Source organism: Triplophysa dalaica, chromosome 15, assembly GCF_015846415.1.
Source record: "Triplophysa dalaica isolate WHDGS20190420 chromosome 15, ASM1584641v1, whole genome shotgun sequence".
Classification (NCBI taxonomy): Eukaryota; Metazoa; Chordata; class Actinopteri; order Cypriniformes; family Nemacheilidae; genus Triplophysa; species Triplophysa dalaica.
The window spans coordinates 3,030,360-3,049,491 of record NC_079556.1 but is presented as its reverse complement, the minus strand read 5'-3'; the positions used below and the strand labels follow the sequence as shown (position 1 = coordinate 3,049,491).

The 19,132-nt window shown below is 40.1% G+C and overlaps 1 protein-coding gene across 2 annotated transcripts in view; it reads left to right on the top strand.

Moving 5' to 3' along the window:
• The window catches only part of nid2a (nidogen 2a (osteonidogen)), a 30,657-nt gene that overhangs the window by 568 nt on the left and 10,957 nt on the right, over positions 1 to 19,132 (top strand). For both annotated transcript variants that reach the window (XM_056767941.1, XM_056767940.1), the window contains exons 2-13: positions 288 to 590; positions 4,611 to 4,852; positions 4,950 to 5,434; positions 5,544 to 5,693; positions 6,644 to 6,889; positions 7,288 to 7,488; positions 7,977 to 8,204; positions 13,781 to 13,927; positions 15,964 to 16,086; positions 18,003 to 18,128; positions 18,254 to 18,484; positions 18,749 to 18,982. In XM_056767941.1, the coding sequence (XP_056623919.1) occupies positions 288 to 590; positions 4,611 to 4,852; positions 4,950 to 5,434; positions 5,544 to 5,693; positions 6,644 to 6,889; positions 7,288 to 7,488; positions 7,977 to 8,204; positions 13,781 to 13,927; positions 15,964 to 16,086; positions 18,003 to 18,128; positions 18,254 to 18,484; positions 18,749 to 18,982 (2,716 nt within the window). The remainder of the gene's footprint in view (positions 1 to 287; positions 591 to 4,610; positions 4,853 to 4,949; positions 5,435 to 5,543; positions 5,694 to 6,643; positions 6,890 to 7,287; positions 7,489 to 7,976; positions 8,205 to 13,780; positions 13,928 to 15,963; positions 16,087 to 18,002; positions 18,129 to 18,253; positions 18,485 to 18,748; positions 18,983 to 19,132) is intronic.

Sequence of the window (19,132 nt, the reverse complement as noted above, 5' to 3'; positions counted from 1 at the left end):
TGGAGAAAAGCTCATATTTTTTTTTATCTATATCATATACTTTTGTATAAAGTAAGAGAGAGAGAGAGAGGATGTAACTTTATAGATAAATAAACAGAGATATTAGTCCTTAACAACCACCATATTTAGTTTGGTAGATTCGACTTAAAATAAATACAATTTTTATTTATTTCAGAGCTTAGAAACGTGTTATAGTGACTTATTTAGGAATTTTCCATTTCAAGTTCTAGGAATATAAATACAACTTTATTACAAATCCGATTATTGTTTTTTTTGGCTGGTTCCAGGTGGCCACCAATGGAATCATCTCAACCTCGGATCTTCCCATGGAGAAGCAGTATGTAGATGACGGGATCCCCACAGACTTCCCTGTCATCGCCCCCTTCCTGGCTGACATTGACACCAGCAAGGGAAAAGGATCAATCTACTACAGGCAGACGGAGTCCACTACCGTGCTGGAGCGGGTGAAAGCGGATGTAAGAAAAGGCTTTCAAGGCGCAGTCTTTACCCCTAACCATGCCTTCATCGCCACCTGGGAGAATGTGTCCGCTTACGAGGAAGTTTCCCGCAGCTCCAGCCCATCCAATCGGGTAAGATCTTCATGTTGTGAGACCGAATGTGACCCTGAAGGTCTGGCATTACCCTGATCCCCCTTTAGGGCAGAGGTTATCAAAGCTGGTCATCTGTTGTCTGTCCCAATTTGGTTCCACTCTTCTAATCTAATCTTAAACCTGGAGGGGATACACATACAATACCGTCTCCTAATACCGGTTAATCTGCGTCCAAACCCCCTAGCCTTCCATTTCACCCGCAATTCACATAAACTTGTGTTTGAGGATTTCTCTTCTTTTCAATCATGCGAGTTCTAATAATAAATAGAATGTTAACATGTGCAGATAAATCATCAGGGTAGTTGTCCTGGAATACACAATGCTTGATAAAAATCAATTTAATTGGTTATAATAACATTTTCTGCTGCATATTAAACCGCTGGTCTTCTTTGAAATCTCTCACTAAGAAATTGTTTTGTTGATGTTGTTTTTATTAAAGGTCCAATGTGTCATTTTTTTGGAGGATCTGTCGACGGAAATGCAATATAATATACAGAGGTGTATAAAGATCTTACGTTAAGAAAGGATGATGTTTTTTACCTTGGAATGAGCTATTTTTAATCTACATACATCACGGGTCCCCTTACATGGCATTCGCCATGTTGTTTCAACTGTAGCCCTTAACAGACAAACCGCTCTTCAGAGGGCGATTCGTATCTATATTATATTCTTCGTCAAAGAAGCGAAAATGTGCCGACCTCAGTCCTGTGTCAGCCACCATAGTGTTTTAAAAGGGAGGGTGGAGTGAGCTGTTGGTTGCAATTCGCAACCTCACCGCTAGATGGCGTTAAATTCCAGACACTGTTCCTTTAAGTCCAGTCAGCAGTATAAAGAGGTCTTTGGGTGTAAAAAAAACATGCTGATGGTCACTGGTGTTTACTAATGGCTATTCATGAATGAGCTTTTCTTTACTGGTGCATGTTTGGCTCTTTGGTCCAGTCCGCTGTGGAGAGACAGCTGCAGGGTTCTTAAAGTATTATCATTTGTTATTCATCGGTTCCAGAAACACACTAGTTCATAAAGTCTTAAGTTTGTTTCCTGAATGCACATATCCTAGTCCAGTACAGAACATTACCTCGATTACTCACCAAATTCGCAATGTGCATTTTGGGATGTATGTGACGTATGCTTGGCTTATTAAGCATTTAAAGGGATAGTTCACCCTAAAATTTAAGTTCTGTTATCATTTACTCACCCTCATGTTACTCCAAACCTGTATGGTTGAATTTCTTCTGCAAACCCAAAAGAAGATATTTTAAAGACGGCCGATAACCAAACAACATCACCTGTCATTTACTTCTATTGTATGGGCATAAAATGAAAAGCCTTTTCTCCAAATATCCTATTCTGTGTTCCAAAGTACAAGAAAGTCATACAGGTTTTGAACGACGCGAGGGTGAATAAGTGATGACAGTTTTATTTTGGGGTGAGCTATTAATCAAAGCACAAGACATAGGCTAGTCTGTTATAAATCTGTGGAGATTCCCAAAGCAGACTTCATAACTGTGACAAATTGGCCCAACTGGATTGGATTCCCAATGGGAAGTCAAACCCCAGTCATTCTCCTTGACTTAAGAGTCCTGCCGCTCTGCATGATCTCAACAGTGTTTACACTCTTAAGCAATGTTTGCTTACTAAATTTCACTTGATTGCAACAGAAAAGATTTAAGCCACAGGGGTTGTGTGTAGAAAGCTCATCCTCGAGTTGATTTACTATGCTTCCGGTCGGTCTCTCCGTAAAGATTTTGGATAAGTCAGGAGGTCCTCATGGTGGAAAACTTGTGTTTGTGTCCCCTGTGTTTTTTTGAATGAATAATTGGTAACGTCTCATATCCTTATAGACTGAGCTTAGCCTGGTTGAGTGGGTCCTTAATTTTTTTTGTACTACAACATCTTTAAACGATCTTGTTTATGGCATGTTTCTGCAATTAGAAGTTTGAAGCTGCGGGGTTGGGTGAGGGGACTGGGCGGTGTTGAGGTGGGCTGGTATTAGGCGGCCCGGGGCTATCTGTAAGACAGATTTGAGGAATGGTTTGGGTGTCGATTATAAGCGGAGGTGATAGCTCAAGCTCAGGGACAACTAGGAGTGCTAAACAGAGGAGAGGAATTTCACACACATCCTCTGTGTGTGTACGTGTGAGAGGGGGGAGGGGGGTGTGGGGGCATCTTTTGATATTTGTGCTGAAATGCCTAAACAAAAATGTCTTTTTGTCACACACAAAATGTATAAAATGTACGAACTATTTACAAATAATATTTAAAAATTGTTTTGTTTTTGTGTTCCTGTATCTGATACAGCAATGCATTTAACAGCACAAACATTGCAGAGCTTGACTAGGTCACTTTTGGATAAAAGCCTTTGGACAAACGCCAAATGCATGAATGTAAATTTGTTCCTATAATCGTTTTAGATATGCTACGCCTCTGAAACAAATGATTGACGTCACCAACACTATCATATTTTCAAACCCTTATCTTAATTATTTGTCCTATAGAGGCCACATATTATGACCCTTTCTGTTCCCAGTAAATATTTTAAATATTGTTTAACTATGTTACATTATGACTCTAAATTTGGGAAGATATTGCATGGATTCAGAAATAATCCTTTCATTGTGGATATAGTCTTGACTATGACCTTATCTTTAGTGATGTGTTGAGTGCCCCATAACTAGGTGTGAAAGACAAAAGGAATGGGTCGAACGGTAGTATTAAAAATACTTTTTGTAGTTGACATGTTTGCTGGGTTACAAGGCTTTGTAAAATCAGAAACATGCAAACACCATATTTGGGTTCTAGTTGAAGTTCAAGACAGTACAAATAAGCAAAAGCACTGGAAGATCATGTATGCAGAGAACTTTCTATTTGATCAGAATTTAATGGGCGATTCCATACAGAGGTCAACCTTACTATGAAAAAGGTTGAAGGTTTTCACCATACCGATACATTGACATTTACACATTTGGCAGATGCTTTTATCCAAAGCGATTTACGTTGCATTATCCCAAACATTTTACATAGACATTTGCAATCCCCTGGGATCGAACCCACAACCTTGCGTTGTTAACGCAATGGGTTTACATTTACATTTAGTCATTTGGCAGACGCTTTTATCCAAAGCAACTTACAGTGCACTTATTACAGGGACAATCCCCCTGGAGCAACATGGAGTAAAGTGTCTCGCTCAAGGACACACTGGTGGTGGCTGCTGGGATTAAACCAGCAACCTTTTGATTTACCAGTTCAGTGGTTTAACCCACTAGACCACCATTACCACTTAGCTACAGGAAAGCTCAGTGGTAAGATAGCTCAGATGTCAATATTTTGTGGTTCAAATAGTCATTTAAAGGTGGAGTGTCCGATTTCTCTTAGCCAAAAGACACACCCATACCCCATCTTTCGGTTTCGTCAGCATCCTTCCTGTGCACTGTGCACCTTACTGCTGATTGGCTAAAAGCTTGTTTTGGTACTCGGTCCGACTTTGTCTAACAAGCGTAATTCGGACATCGGACACACGGCTTTTAAGTCGTGTCTTAAAGTTTTAAAGTAATTTTAATGTTGAAAGCAAGGTTTCCCATAATCAGGTAAGTGCCGCTTTCAGAATTGTCACATAAATGGGAACATGAAAAATTATTACGTAATTACTACAAGAGCCATCCTTTCTCTATTTGTTGGTTTTTTTTTGCTTCTGGTTCGTACATTTTAGAAATGTCGCCTCTCAGAAACAGAGTCCTTTTCGTCGTTTCCATTATGCCTGTATATTCCCTTTTTTATATAGAAAATGTGTATCTATCGACTCATATGCTTCTGATGTCTATAAAATATAAACTAATGGTTCAATATATTGATAACAAATTCATTCCCTGAGAGTTTATATTTCAAGTTTTGTATAAAAATGTCCTAACACTGCTAATCGGTGCTTCGTCTCAGATACATTAAGGAGGGTTTGCTTAAATAGACTTTTGTACACTGATGCCTCTTCTCTTTTTATTCTTGTAGAGAAACACATTCCAAGCGGTTATTGCATACAATGAGAAGGATACATACGCTCTCTTCCTTTACCCTGAGGATGGATTGCAGTTTTTTGGGACTCGACCCAAAGAATCATACAATGTTGAAATTGAGCTTCCAGCTCGTGTGGGCTTCTGCAGAGGAGAGACGTCCTATTTCATCTTCTCACGGCAGGAGGGTCCGTACTACAGCGTCACCAGCAATGAGCAGTCCATCAAGAACCTTTATCAGTAAGCAAACCTGAATTTTAAATGCCATATTTATACCCAGAAGCTAGAACAGTGTCTACATTTAAATATATTTCTTTCTCAAAATAACTCTTCTTAGGAAGGGAAATACAGGGACGCCAGGAGTTTGGCTTTTTCACATTGGAAACAGCCAATCTTTCCAAAACATTGTTCTTCCGCAAGATGAGGGCTTAGGTCACATCTTAACCACAGTTTCCCCATTTATGACTGTCCTGTCGCCTGATGAAGAGTACACAGATGAAGACGAATATCAAATAGAACCAGACTTCCAGGACTCCACCACGACAGAGTTTATCGAACCAGAGCAGGACTCGTCTGTTTTGGAGGGTCACAACCAGCAGACGTTCCTCAATAATTTGCCCCTTCAGCCTTCGGTTTCTGGTCCAGGAGATGTTCCTAAGCCGGAACCCCGTCATTATCCCTCGGACGTGATCCAGCCACAGCGGCCGCTCCCGAAGCACGCCATCCTGCAGGTGTACCCGAACCGCTTGAAGGACATCCCACCACACACCTCAGGTGGTCAAGTGTTCAGCGTTGACGAGAAAGTCGACTTTGACTCTGGAGGTAAGACCTCATGCGCATGTGGCATTTTTATCTGCATTTCATGTATTTTTTGTAAAATATGATTTATATGTAAGCCGAAAAAAATTAAACGCTACTTTTGTATCTGCAGTGATTCAGTACTCCACCAATAATAAGGAAACCTGCGAACGCTTCCAAACTCATTGCAGTCAGAATGCCGACTGTACGGATTATTCCGCCGGCTTCTGCTGTCACTGCAACTCAGGATTTTACGGCAATGGCCGACACTGCCTGCCAAACGGTAAGTGTTTGTGCACTAAAATGTGTGAAACACCTCTGGGAATGTACGATCATCAAAAAAGCAGCAATTCTGGGAACGCATGATTCTTCCAAAAAGTATTTTAAGTGATAAAATGCAAATTTCGCAGATAATATGTTGATTTGGCATACGCATCAGTCTAGTTCGATACGCTGTTATTCCCCGTCAGATTCGCACCGTTGAGCTGCGTCTCGCATCTCAAAACCTCGACGTTTACCGACAGCAGCATTTGCGTGCCGTGTGGCTGCTAACTGTCTGTAATTGGCGAACATTCCTCTTAACTTACTGCGGTGCAAAACACCCACAACTAATTCCTGAGGTTGCCACACAGATTTTGTGGAAGGAAATACTTGGGTTTTAAAAAAGGTCCTGACAGGAATTCCCTTGCGAATCTTTCAGCGGCCTGTATGAGGTTTCGGGAACAGGCCGTGACATCACATCGGCCACGCTTGACTGTAATGTACCTGTTAAGAACCATTCAAAGACTGTTTGTGGAAGAAACCTCGAGCCCCGTTCCAAAGTGTTGCGTCTGGCTGGGTGTGCTGAATGACAGACATTTGTGTCGGAGAGAAAATATTCAGTGGAAAAACTTCATCAGCTGTCAGATATGCGTGTGTACAGTAGGAGCTTTGTGTGAAAATCGAGGGAGAGAGAGAGAGAGGGGTGGTGGAGAGGGAGAACCTGGCATGACAGATTTCTAACAGGACGGTCTTGCCATTTTCTCTGTGGGTCAAAAATATTCAAACCACTGAGGATAGTTTACCCCCAAACAAACGTTCTGGCAACATTTTCTTCAATATTATATGAACATTACATTATCAATATATATACATTTCCACCCTTTTTGGGTAGTGTTAAAATCACACAATAAATATTGTCACATAATGGTTTAATTTAAAGTTGAGTGCATCCATTTGGCTTCATCTTTTTAGGTGCACCTCATCGAGTGAATGGAAAGGTAAGGGGGAGCCTGTCGGTGGGCGGTACTCCAATGCAGCTGGACAGCATCGACCTGCACGCCTACATCGTGGTGGGCGACGGACGGGCGTATACCGCTATCAGTGAGGTCCCGGAGCCGGTAGGCTGGGCCCTCATGCCCGTGGCCCCCATCGGAGGTCTGTTCGGTTGGCTCTTTGCCCTGGAGCTGCCTAACAGCCGTAATGGCTTCAGTATCACCGGTGAGGCCTTCATGATCTCACCTTCCGCCTCTTTTATGATGTTGCCTGTTTGTTCAACATATGGCCTCCCGCTGAGAGATTTTAAGCACTGAGGTTTTGTTCTCGCTAATAGAGTCCCGCAGCATTTCTTAAGGGGCACGAGGGGTCGGTTTCAAGGCCCGTACTATTTACTCAACCCCTCATCCCTAATTTAAGTCAGGTGCTCTGTGTTTTGGCTTTGTGTATTTTTTTCTTTTGGAGAAACCAAATGTTTATCAAGCACCACAACGAGCCTCGTAACCACCATCTGGATGTTATTTCACAGCTTAAAATTTGTTTGGTGTTTAATGTGTGAGGAGTACTGTGAGCTCAAAGAGCCATTAAACACGTTGAATTTAAAAGCATGATTTTTTTCACAGGTGCTGAATTCACTAGGAGAGCTGACGTGACTTTCTATCCCGGTAACCAGCGTCTCAGCATCGTCCAGACGGCCACGGGTTTGGACAACCAGAACTACCTCAGTGTGGACACTCATTTAGATGGCAGCATACCCTTCATCCCTCCTGGTTCCACCGTGCAGATGGAGCCATTTAAAGACACTTACCAGTATTATCCTTCATGTAAGTCATTTTCCGCTTGAGAAGCATGTATTAGCATTTTCATTTTGCTTAGTTTAGTTATAAGGAATGATAACAGATCTATAAATCTGTATTCGGTCAATTGGCTGTTGGAAGACAAATGTCTAGCCTGTAAGAAAGAATTAACATTGAAATAAAAACACAGGCTACTTTTCCTGTCTGCTAAATTTCCTTTCATCGGAAACTCTGTCTGAAGTTGGTGCACCCTAAAGAATTGTTTTGAAGAATGTTGTCGTGTACTAAGTCTCTGACAACAGGTTTTCGTGGGCATTACATTGGAGTTACAGTCTTTGTAGTTTTGTTTTCAGTTTTATTTCAGTTTATTCACTTGATATTTTTTACTTTTTATCTTAATTTTAGTTTATTTAGTAATTTGTAGCTATTTTGCCATGTGCTTTTGTCATTTTTTTATCAATTTGTTTTATTTTATATAAGATCATTTAATTATTTTAACGTTTATTTTCTTACAGTGATAACCTCATCATCGGTGCGTGGGTTCACAGTTGTTTCTGCTGAGAATGGAGCAGAGACCTTTTCTCTCCAGGTCAAACAGAACATCACGTACAGAGACTGCAGTCACGGACCCCGCAGCCGTCTCCAGACACAAGAGTTGAGAATAGAACGCATATTTGTTATGTTCGTCAAAGAGGAGCGGATCCTTCGATATGCCATCACCAACAAGATCGGCCCCGTTGGAGGTAGGTCTCTGGGTACAAGCGTTCTGCAGAGAAGACAAGAATAGCATGTTGTGTTTGGGACGTGTCCCCAGCTGACTGGTTAAAGGGTTACTTCAGGCTGTTTTACTCGTCCTCAAGGCATCCTAATTATATATGACTTTCTTCTTGAAGCATAATGCAGTCGGTGTTATAATACCACCTTTTCTTACAAGCGGTAGAATGGGAGTTAATGGGGGGCAAGTGCATCCATCGATCACAGAACGTCTTGACACGGCTCTGTGGTTTAAAAATTGATCTACTGAAGCGAACCGATGCGTTTGTTAAAGAGAAATATCCATATTGATAATGCTATTAACGATAATGTCTAGCTTCTGTTATCCCTCTGCTGCGCGTGAACCAGAGGCTTGTTTTTCCGGGAAACGACAGTGACGAAAGCTCCCGCACAGAGGAGACGGTATCCTATTGGTACAAAACGCCTGCATCATTTGCCAGAAAAACAAGCCTCTTGTTAATCCCGACTGCATTATTCTTCAAGAAGAAAGCCATATTCACCTTGAGGGTGAGTAAAACATGGGGAAATTTCATTTCTTGGCTGAAGAACCTCTTTACATTTTCTAGTATAAAACAACCTGAATGATGCTTTTATAGTGATGACTTGGTTTTAGAAATTGTTGTATGTTTTCCCACTGAGAAAGGAAAAAAAGAGCAATTTTAAAGAAAAAGTTTAACTCAATATGAAAATTCTCAAATTTTAAATTTACAAAATTTTGCCATGTGACTATGACTTGACTATGACCTTTCTTCAGATGAACACAAAAGAGTATTTTGTGCAACAATATAAACAAACGTTATGTAGGAAGTAGAAAGACTATACGTGGCCCAAACTGAACTTTTGACCTCCACAAAGTCAATAACCGTTTGCGTAGTTTTCATTAGATTCAATAGAATAATATACATTATACCACGGGGCTGTTGAATGCTTCGATCTGATTGGTTGACAAATGTTCTATGCTCTTGATCTGACATTTATAATGTCAAACTTTGGTGTAGATGGAAACGTGTGCAGTTTCATCTCAATAAACAAAGCATTTCAAAAAGAAGAAATACATGTACTGCAATCGAATAGATTAAATAACTAAATAGAAAAACAAAATGCATTAATAAACTGATAACTGATAACAAATTTTATTTGATAGACGTGGCTAAAACTTCCGTTTCCGTTCGGAAATTAGATGCACAAGAAAGTAGTCTTACCATCACAGTATTTTAAAGACTATAACATGACAAACACTGAAAATAAACATTTGAACAATGTCCTGTGGTGTGGTAACTGTGCTACAAGCGAAATAATTGACTCCAGTCCGTGCAACTATTCAAAAGTTAATGCATACCCGAGGTAATAATGCGGCCACGACGTGAAGCGGCCCGTCGTCAATTATTCCTTACATAAGATATGGATATAAGTTAACTATTAAATAAATTATGTAACCAAACACAGACCGGAAATGAACCTTGAGCCTAGTGTGTGGGTCCGATGAAACCGTCTATAAAACTGTCCAATGAGAACCAATGAATTGAGCTCACTTCAAAAGACATTTAATAACCTACTTCAGTTGTTTGTTTTACTTTTAGAATGGATTTGAGTGCTTTTTGAAGTGTCAACATTTGTGAACCTAAGGATGTAAAGCTATGAATATTTCAATGCCAAACTTTTTTTGACAAATAAAATATTTCATCTGTGTTTCATATACATCAGACATGTCATACACAGATTGTGAGAGAATTTTCCCTTTTGGGTGGATTCCCGTAGCCTGAATTATTAAGGATTAGGATAACACCGTATTAGCATTTTCTAGTGTAAAAATCACATCTGTTGTTTATTTTGGCTTCTTAGATTTCAGTTATTGCGTGTGTGAAATCTACAATATCCTCATTTAAACGACATGGAGCTCTTTACACGGCGAATGCCCCCTTGCATATGGCCTCTTCCTTCGTTTATACCGCCCCTCATTTTTGGAATAGTTTCTTTATTAACTCGCTGATAGACAAAGCAATGAGACGTCTGGGTTTCACACAGGGCTCAAATTTGGCTCATATCCCATCATGCAAATAGGAGAACCACCCTGAACCACCTGCTGCTTTCTACCACCGCCTGGCATTAGACCCAGCGGAGCGACTGCACTTAAAATGAACTGCGTCTGTGAAACGATACCACTGTTGGGCTTGTAGTATTTTATAGAGCTAGTGTTAGTAAGAAACCCCTTTAATCCTTCGAGTTCTCTTATGGAATAAATCAAAGGTTTCTATTTTGACCTATGATTTTATGTCCTTGTAAGGCAGCGTTGTTCCCGTGAGAGGGTTTACTGGGACAGCTTTGTGGTTTGTATGACCGTGCGGTTCCTGGCCGTTGCTGTAGATGTTGACTTTAAGATGATAAGTGAGGCTGGGATGTGCATATCCCCAGCTGTTTTGTATCTAGTTTGCAAGCAGAATAAGATCGTATCCTAGGACCTTTGGGTCACATGACTCAAAACCTGATATGACCTTCCTTTCCTTAGTAGTGAAGCGATAGGACTGCACCATCATGTCTTCGATATTTGACTCGACTTGAGAAAAGTTATTTGTGACATGACTGCAAAGTGGAGTGTACAATCCCCTCCAGCTGTTATTGTTTTGCTTTCTTAGTATTCCCTTATGACGATTTGTAATTTTGGAGGAATAGTTACCGAGTGATTTTGTGGGAAACGAAAAAACACCCCGGAATCCCTTTACCCAAGAGATCCATGCATCTCCTTCCACACTGACCCCGGCCGAGGCTTGACAACACAGCTGTCACTGTCTGTTTGAGATTGACATTTAGTAATGTAATTAGGAAAGTGGTGACACTTCATCAGATCTGATGACAAGGATGTTAGATTAGAGCGAGGTACATTCATGGATCACATTCACACGCTGGTATATATCACCTTGAGATGTCCCGATAGTCCTGTTGAAGGGATTTATGTTGCTGGGAATGCAATAACATACCAGCGTATTATTTACTGAATAAATTACTCACCCTCAAATTGTTCCAAAGCGGAATACATTTCATAATTGTCAGGTTTTGCTCACTTCTTTCTCCCTTAACCACATATGTTTTGTTTTGCTATATATTGTAGGGTCTTGCCATAGACTTCTATTTTTTTTAACTGACCTAATGGTGTTTTCTATCCTCTACTTCCAGCATCACCCTCACAGAAATCCTTTTTTCAGTTTTTTATGTTTTTAATCCATTTCTCATGTGGGGACCACTGGCGTATCACCACTTTGTGAATCTAACACCTGGTCTACAACCCGACATGACAACCTGCTTGTTCTTGATGGGTTTGTCACGTTGCGCCCCATCCAGAGTGGACAAAATTTTAAATTTGAATGGGTTCTAATGCGTTTCTTATGTATTTTGCCGAGTCGCGTCGCTGGTCACGTCCGGTGAAGACAATGTACCAGGCTTTACTTTTCATAGACAAACAAGACCAAAAACACACACACATATATATATATATATATATATATATATATAATTAATAGATTAAGAAAAGTTCAAAGCTGTGCAAATATTCATAATAAACTACCAAAATAATATGCATAGTGTATCATGAACAGCCTCACAGTCATTTCTGATCAGCTGTTATTTAAAGGTCTGAGATGTTGAGAGTCTAAAGCAGCTGTTGTCATGTTTAAAACCATATTCAGACTATACGCGGTTACACTGGTATGTGTTGCGGAATTTGTAATGGCCTTTTTTAGTAAGGTAACCACTTCAAATGTTCTCACAAGTAGGTTTCACTATATTAAAGAGAAAATTTGGGCCCTTAACACCTACCAGCAAAAGTTTATCGTGAGGGTTTTGTCCTGCTTGTGACAGCAGTTTCGCACCTGGTTTGTCTTCCCCCATCGTTCCCCTCAAAGTCTTGTCTTACCCAGAGCTCCGTCCCACCGGTCTATCGCTGTCCCTTTAATTAGCACCAAGTTAAAAGAACCAGGGACCCCCCTCCTGCCCACTTTGGCAATGTTGTCTTCGGGTTTTCTCCACCTCCTGTGGAGTCACTTTAAAGGGGACCGTCTCTCTCATTCTCCCTCGCTCAAACAAAAGTCTTCCTGTCTGCCTTTTATAATTGGCCAAATTGGTCTCTGGCCTGAGGTGAGTCAATCAAGCCGTTTTTAATGTGTGATGAGTAGGCGTTCGGTGGGGGTGAAGGCAGTAAGGATGGCCCAAGGGCCTCAGCAATGGATCCCTCATGCTGGTCCGTATGGGGGCGATAGAAGACGTTCTGTAATGTCGTCTTTCTTGTAACGCAGTACACTTGGTGGTCTGTCCTAATGGTGCGTGAACCACCTTCAGTTTTACGACTCTTTAAGAAAGGTGTTGTGTTTTCCAGGTCAAGTGCTTTGACCCCCAAGGTCATTTGAGAAAGGATTGAACATTTGAAGCAACGAGTTCACACCTCTCCATATGTTAACACGTGAATGAGCATTAACACACATTACTCAGCGTCTGCAAGCCGTCTGCGGTTCCCTAACATCACTTGGATCATGTCTGGTCTTGATATTTCAGCGTCCGTTAGTTTTCCCTGAGTGTCTTTTGGGATCCTGTGACAGCTGGAGTGACTCACACAAACATGCCTCCATGAGTCATATTTCCAGTGCGTGTTCCCCATTGTGGTAGGGACGCCCAGCATCTTAAAGGAAGAGTTGACCTAAAAATGAAAATTCTGTGTTCATATACTCGCCCTCAAGTTGTTCCAAATCTGTATACAGTTCTTTGTTGTGATGAACACAGAAAGATATTTTGACGAATAGTAGCAACCGAACAGTTCTTGGCCACTATTGACTACCATAGTAAGAAAAATAGCCAACCGATTTATCGGAGGCACGCATGCATGACCCCCAGTTAACTTCCGGTTTATGTCTGGGTAATTTCTAATAATCTAACAATTTATATTTTATTTAATATACATTATTATTATTATTTTACCGTATAATAATTGTATTAAATAAACGATTTGTTGAATGGGTCCTGCATTTAAAGAAACCGTATGGTGCATTGACATCTAGCGGCTGAGCTTGGTATCGCAATCTATATACAAAATACTGGAGAGGCAAGTTTAGCCGAGTAACAGTTCTTCTCGGTTTCTTTTGACTGTTATCAGAAATAATCTACAGGCACTCTATTTTTTGTAATGTGTAACGGAAGTTGAATCGGGGTCACGAAATTGTGCATGCCCAGTCTATAAATGTCTTATTCTGTTGAATACAAAAGAATAATTTTGAAGAATGTAGGAAAGCATGCAGTTCTGGGCCCTTTTGACTACCATTGTCAGTTTTCCTGGTAGCCAAGAACTGTTTGGTTATAAGCATTCTTTCCAATATTGTTCTCTGTTTTCATCAGAACAAAGAAATATATACAGATTTTGGGTGATTAAATGATGAATGGTGACCTATTGATTAAAGTTTCCATTTAATCTCTATTTAATCTCATTGATGTCTATGAGAAATAAAAATTTAAATGAAATAGATCAAATGTCATTTTCTTACTTACTGTTTCTCCATTTGCACAGATGGAGACCCAGAGCCAGAAAACCTAAACCCCTGTTACACCGGAAACCATGACTGTGACACAACAGCGCAGTGTGTGCCGGGCGAGGGACAGCTGTTCACGTGCCAGTGCGCCACGGGTTACATAGGAGACGGTCGCAACTGTTACGGTAAGAGACTTTACATGTAAATATCTTCTTTTTATCTTCCTTCTTCCCGAACACACGCATAAGCTGTAAATTCAAGTTCTGGTGCTTGACAGTATGTTTAAAATGTTGAGGGTCTGGAGTGCTTTGGGAATTACCCAGCACCACACCATCATTACAGTCGCGCATCTGCGTAACATCAACACTACGGCTTGAGCATGAGGGGGGTCATCACCGCCGTACATTAGCACGACCAGCCGTTTGTCATCCGATGAGTCAGACACAAAGTGGAGGAAACCCAGGGTCTTTTCTCGGCCTCATGTCTCTCATTTTCTCCCTCCCACTGATACAGAGCCATATGACACAAAGGGCTAGACACAAACAAAGACGTCGCTTTGGCACACAAGTAGTGACCACATCCTCAGCTGTGTGTTGGACGGGGCATTTAGGTCCTGTGATGTTTCCTTGATTGAAAATAAATGAAAAATCACACCTGGTCCCCAAAAAAGAAGAGAGATCATTACACAAATGTGTTAATTACCCCTGTTTAAGATCTGTCTTTAGTCTCACCTCAACCTGTTGAGATCATGACAGAGGACACACTCAATCATTTACTGAAATACATAAAAGTATGATTTTATATTATCACTTATTTCCGATGTATGTTTATTTTTTTATTTAAAACATTAATTTCAAAACATAATTTATGCGATAGTAATTGTCAGAATTCCAGATCTGATTTTGTAAATCATTTTATTTATATTTTTCGTAAATATATATTTGTATTTTATTTTTGTAAAAGCTACAGAGTTAGCCAGACTTCATTTCACAAGTTACTTATATAGCTGTGTATGTGACAAATACAAATGTAGAATGTTGAATATTGGTAACAATACTGAGAATATATAGTTTTAATTTAACTAAAAAACATTCATTAAAACTTTTATTATTATCGACCAATATGGCCTTTTAAATGGCTGATATAATAGTTGCTTTTATACAATGTTTACAGCTGTACTGAAATCTGAGTTTTATAGAAAAAAATGAAATATTATAGACAATAAAAAAACATTAAATACTTTCATTAAATAAAAAAATGACATGATTTTTTTACAAATATATAAAATATTTAGATTTTTACAATTGTTAATTATATGCATTGTTTAGGCTTTTAGATTTTTTTTAATTGATTAATAAGAAATAAAAAAATGAAATAGATATTTTTAAAAATATGTAAAATATTTTCATTTTTACAATTGTAAGTTATATGCATTGTTAAGTTTTTTTTATTTTTTTAAATGGGTAAATAAGAAATAAACATTTCAGTTTTTTTTACAGTTTTCATATCAAATTTCTTCTGAAACACACTCTTAAAAATAAAGGTGCTTAAAAAGTTAATCACAGCGATGCCATAGAAGACCCACTTTTAACAACATATAATCTCTCAACCTTTTTTCGCCACAAAGAACTTTTTGTAAAACAGAAAGGTTCTTCAGATGTTAAAGGTTCTAAATCGAACCAAACGGTTCTTTAATGGCATCGCCGAACCATTTGAAGCACCTTTTTTAAAGAGTGTAGATTAGATTCTCTATCTGTGCACTCAAGGGTTTGGTTACGTGTGGCCGTGAGTGTGTTTAGAGCCAGAATGTTCCTATTAGAGGATAATTTCATCACCTGTCTCAACTTCTCAGTCTAGAGAAGATAATAAAGGGGTCAGGAAAGAGAGCAGAGAAAAAGCACGAATGAAAAAAGGGTGGGGGGGTGTTATGGGTTTTTTACCCTCCCTGTAATTAGCAATGATCAAAACCAGGTCTCCTGCTGACCAGCCCACTAACCCACCCGAGCCTCGGGCCTGTTCTCACGCACACCGACAGACACGAGACCCCCGCTGCGTCTTTCTGTCATCACAAACGTCAGCATCTCAGGGCATGTTAATCTCTCCTGAGATCTCGCACCTGAAGACGTGCTTGATGGACACCATAACACCTCACACCTGCCCAACGTCTCAAAATACTTAAGGAAAACTGGACCGTAACTAAATGCTTTCTTTTTAATTATAGATGTTGATGAGTGTGCAGAAGGCCTGAATTCATGTGGCGCTCACTCTCAATGCGTTAACCTGCCCGGAAGCCATCGGTGTCAGTGTGAAAGCGGATTTAAATTCGACGGACGAACATGTCACGGTAAGAGATTTCCTCATGACCTCTTCCTCGGTTTAACACAACTCTGCCGACATTCCAGTGTGGTCTGCCTTCACATGATTTTTTATATGTACACATTTGACAGTTTTATCCATAGACTGTCAATGAAAAGTATACATTTGGTCAGTATTTATGTTTCGTGGGATTCCTGTATTTGTATCTACGACCCTGGTGTGGCTCGCACCGTGTTTACATGTTGAGCAACAGGAACATATTGACGCAGTCGGGTTGAAACCATGTATTTTGAAAACCACAACTTTGCACGAAATGGTATAAACATGGTATTAAATATCTAAATCACTGACTCTTTTTAAAACTTTTCAATGGTTAAATATTTGCAAAACTTACAAACAAACCAGTGACCAATAGTGATGATTTATGAGAAAATATGGAGATACATGGTTTCTAACTGACAGCAACCATATCAATGAAAAATAGCGACAATTAGGTTTTATTAAATTGAAGTGAAACTGAAAGAAGTATCTTTCTTTATAGAGCTTGTTAATCGACGTTTCGCTGCGTTGAATGTTGCGCCCCCTTGACAAGATGTTGCTAGTGCGTTAGTTTTTATAGCTTAATTTGGAAATACAACTATGGTAGGTCGGTCTTGCTGTTTTTAAAAACTGCAATAGCATTATGTAGAGTCGTTCAGAAAAAGCCCATGGTTCTTTTACTTTCGATTTCTCCATATATCAAACAAAACAAGTAACGGTACTTTTCAAAACATTTATAGCAGTGGAGTATTATCCTTCCAAGATGGCGGCTCCACAGCAACATGCAACATAGGGCGTGACTTCAGCTTCACATTCTCTATAGTCACAGATCTTAAAGTGACCAGAAAGTGAAAATTCTGTCATCGTTTCACTCTCTTGTCGTTTCAAACCTTGATTGGTTTCTTTCTTCCGCACAGAAGAAGATATTTAGAAAAATGTTGGTAATAGAAAACCGTTGGTTCCCATCGACGCGTTTGTTTTGTGTGCATACAATAGAGGTCAATTGGGACCAACGGTTTTTGGTTACAGACACTTTTCAAAATGTCTTCTTTTGTGTTCTGCAGAAGAAAGAAAATCTCACAGGTTTAAAATGACAACAGGGTCAATACATGATGACAGAACTTTCATTTTAAAGGTGAACTATTCCTTTAAAAGGTACAATCTGTAACGTTTTTTGGGTGAGAATAAACCAGATGAGCAAGTACATACAAATGTGTCTCCCCAATTTAACCCAATTCTCAACGGCAAGCTAAGAATAATGGTTTTTAATTTGAGCTGCCAGGTTAGATTTAGAAAAAACGTTGATTTTTTTGATGTAAAACAGATGCCGCCCATCAATTATTCATTTGTGTTAAAACAATGCAGCATTTTATTGTTTAAAAGCATTTCTTAATGTGTATTTTAATGTGTGTAGCGAGTTTTACTTTCTGAACAATGCTATTGATACTGTACGGATACTGTACTGTACCCTGATCAGCTATTAATGTGTGCGATTCATGCTGAGTTGTGTTTTCTCAGTGGGATGTGAAGTGTTACAGAGGCTTCATCTTGGCAAAAACCCAGTCGGAGGCAGGGGTAACCAGAGATGTTTTTGGAAGTTTTTTTTTTTAAACAATGACCCAATGTCCTCTTTTGGGGAATGTGCGTAGGAGACTCGCAGCTGAAGAACACCAGGGGGTCAGAAGACAGTTAACTCTTCTCCCTCCTGTTAAGCTCTCACGACTGCAGCAGAGGATTGTGGGAGCTTGAAGCTTTCGGTAAAAGTTCTAGAGGGAGAAAATGACTCAGAGGAACATCCTAAAAATGTGGTTAGGGTTGGAGTAATGCAGTCATGTCTTCTGCTGGGATGTTGGGTTGCGTTGGGTTGGGTTGGTTGACTTACAGAATAAAATGTTGTTTGTGCAGATGTGGATGAATGTCGTGACCAGCCGTGCCACGCCCAGGCCTTGTGCTCCAACGCTCCGGGATCTTTCTATTGCCAGTGCCAACCCGGATTTCACGGAGATGGTTTCCAGTGCTTTCCTGAGAACGGTACTGCCCAATCTGATGCTTGTGCATTAAATGACTTGGTTTTTCTGTATGAAAGCCAAACCGACAAATCACTGTTATGCATTTGAGATGAAACGCATTTCAACGGTTTCTGGTCCTTTACCTAGATGGTCGTCCCAAGACGCAGTGTGAGCACAACAGAGACAGTGTTAAAAGCGGAAGCGGTGATGTTCCTTTGATAGGAGCGTTCATTCCTCAGTGTGATGAGGAGGGTCAGTACAGACCACTGCAGTGTCAAGGCTCCACAGGTCACTGCTGGTGTGTGGACAGTTTGGGCCGGGAAAGAGCGGGAACACGCACGCCATCCGGAAGCCCCCCGAGAAACTGTGATGAAACGGGTAAGAGAGGAGTTACAGGGAATGAGATCATATGGCTGGAGATATGCAAGCCATCGTGCAGATTTATATATTTATTTGGGTTTTTCTGATTTTTAATTTTTAATTTGAGGAAGATGTGATCTATACTATCCATACCGAAGAACACTCATTCATAGGCACATATAATGCATTATGCTTCGATAAACAATATGACGAGCAATATTTTCCTTTACAAATTAACATTATATAAATAAACATTGTTTTGTCTCCTTTGTGTGTTCTAAGTTCCTGACCGTCCCAAAACCCGGTGTGAGCATCACAGAGACAGTGCTCAGGGTGGAACAGATGGTTTGCCTTTGATAGGAGCGTTTATTCCTGAGTGTGATGACGAGGGTCAGTACAGAACACAGCAGTGTCACGGGTCCACAGGTCACTGCTGGTGTGTGGACGGTACGGGACAGGAGAGACCGGGCACCCGCAGTCCACCAGGAAGCCCAGAGACAAACTGTGATGAGCCGGGTAAGAGACGAGATAAAGGAAGTGAATGTGTTTGTAATGGAGATGTGGGGGCCTTGGTGTGGATCTATAGATTGTACTTTATTTTATAAAATTTCATACATTTTTATATTAACTTGAAGGGTTAATATAAATGCATAATGTTTTATTTCC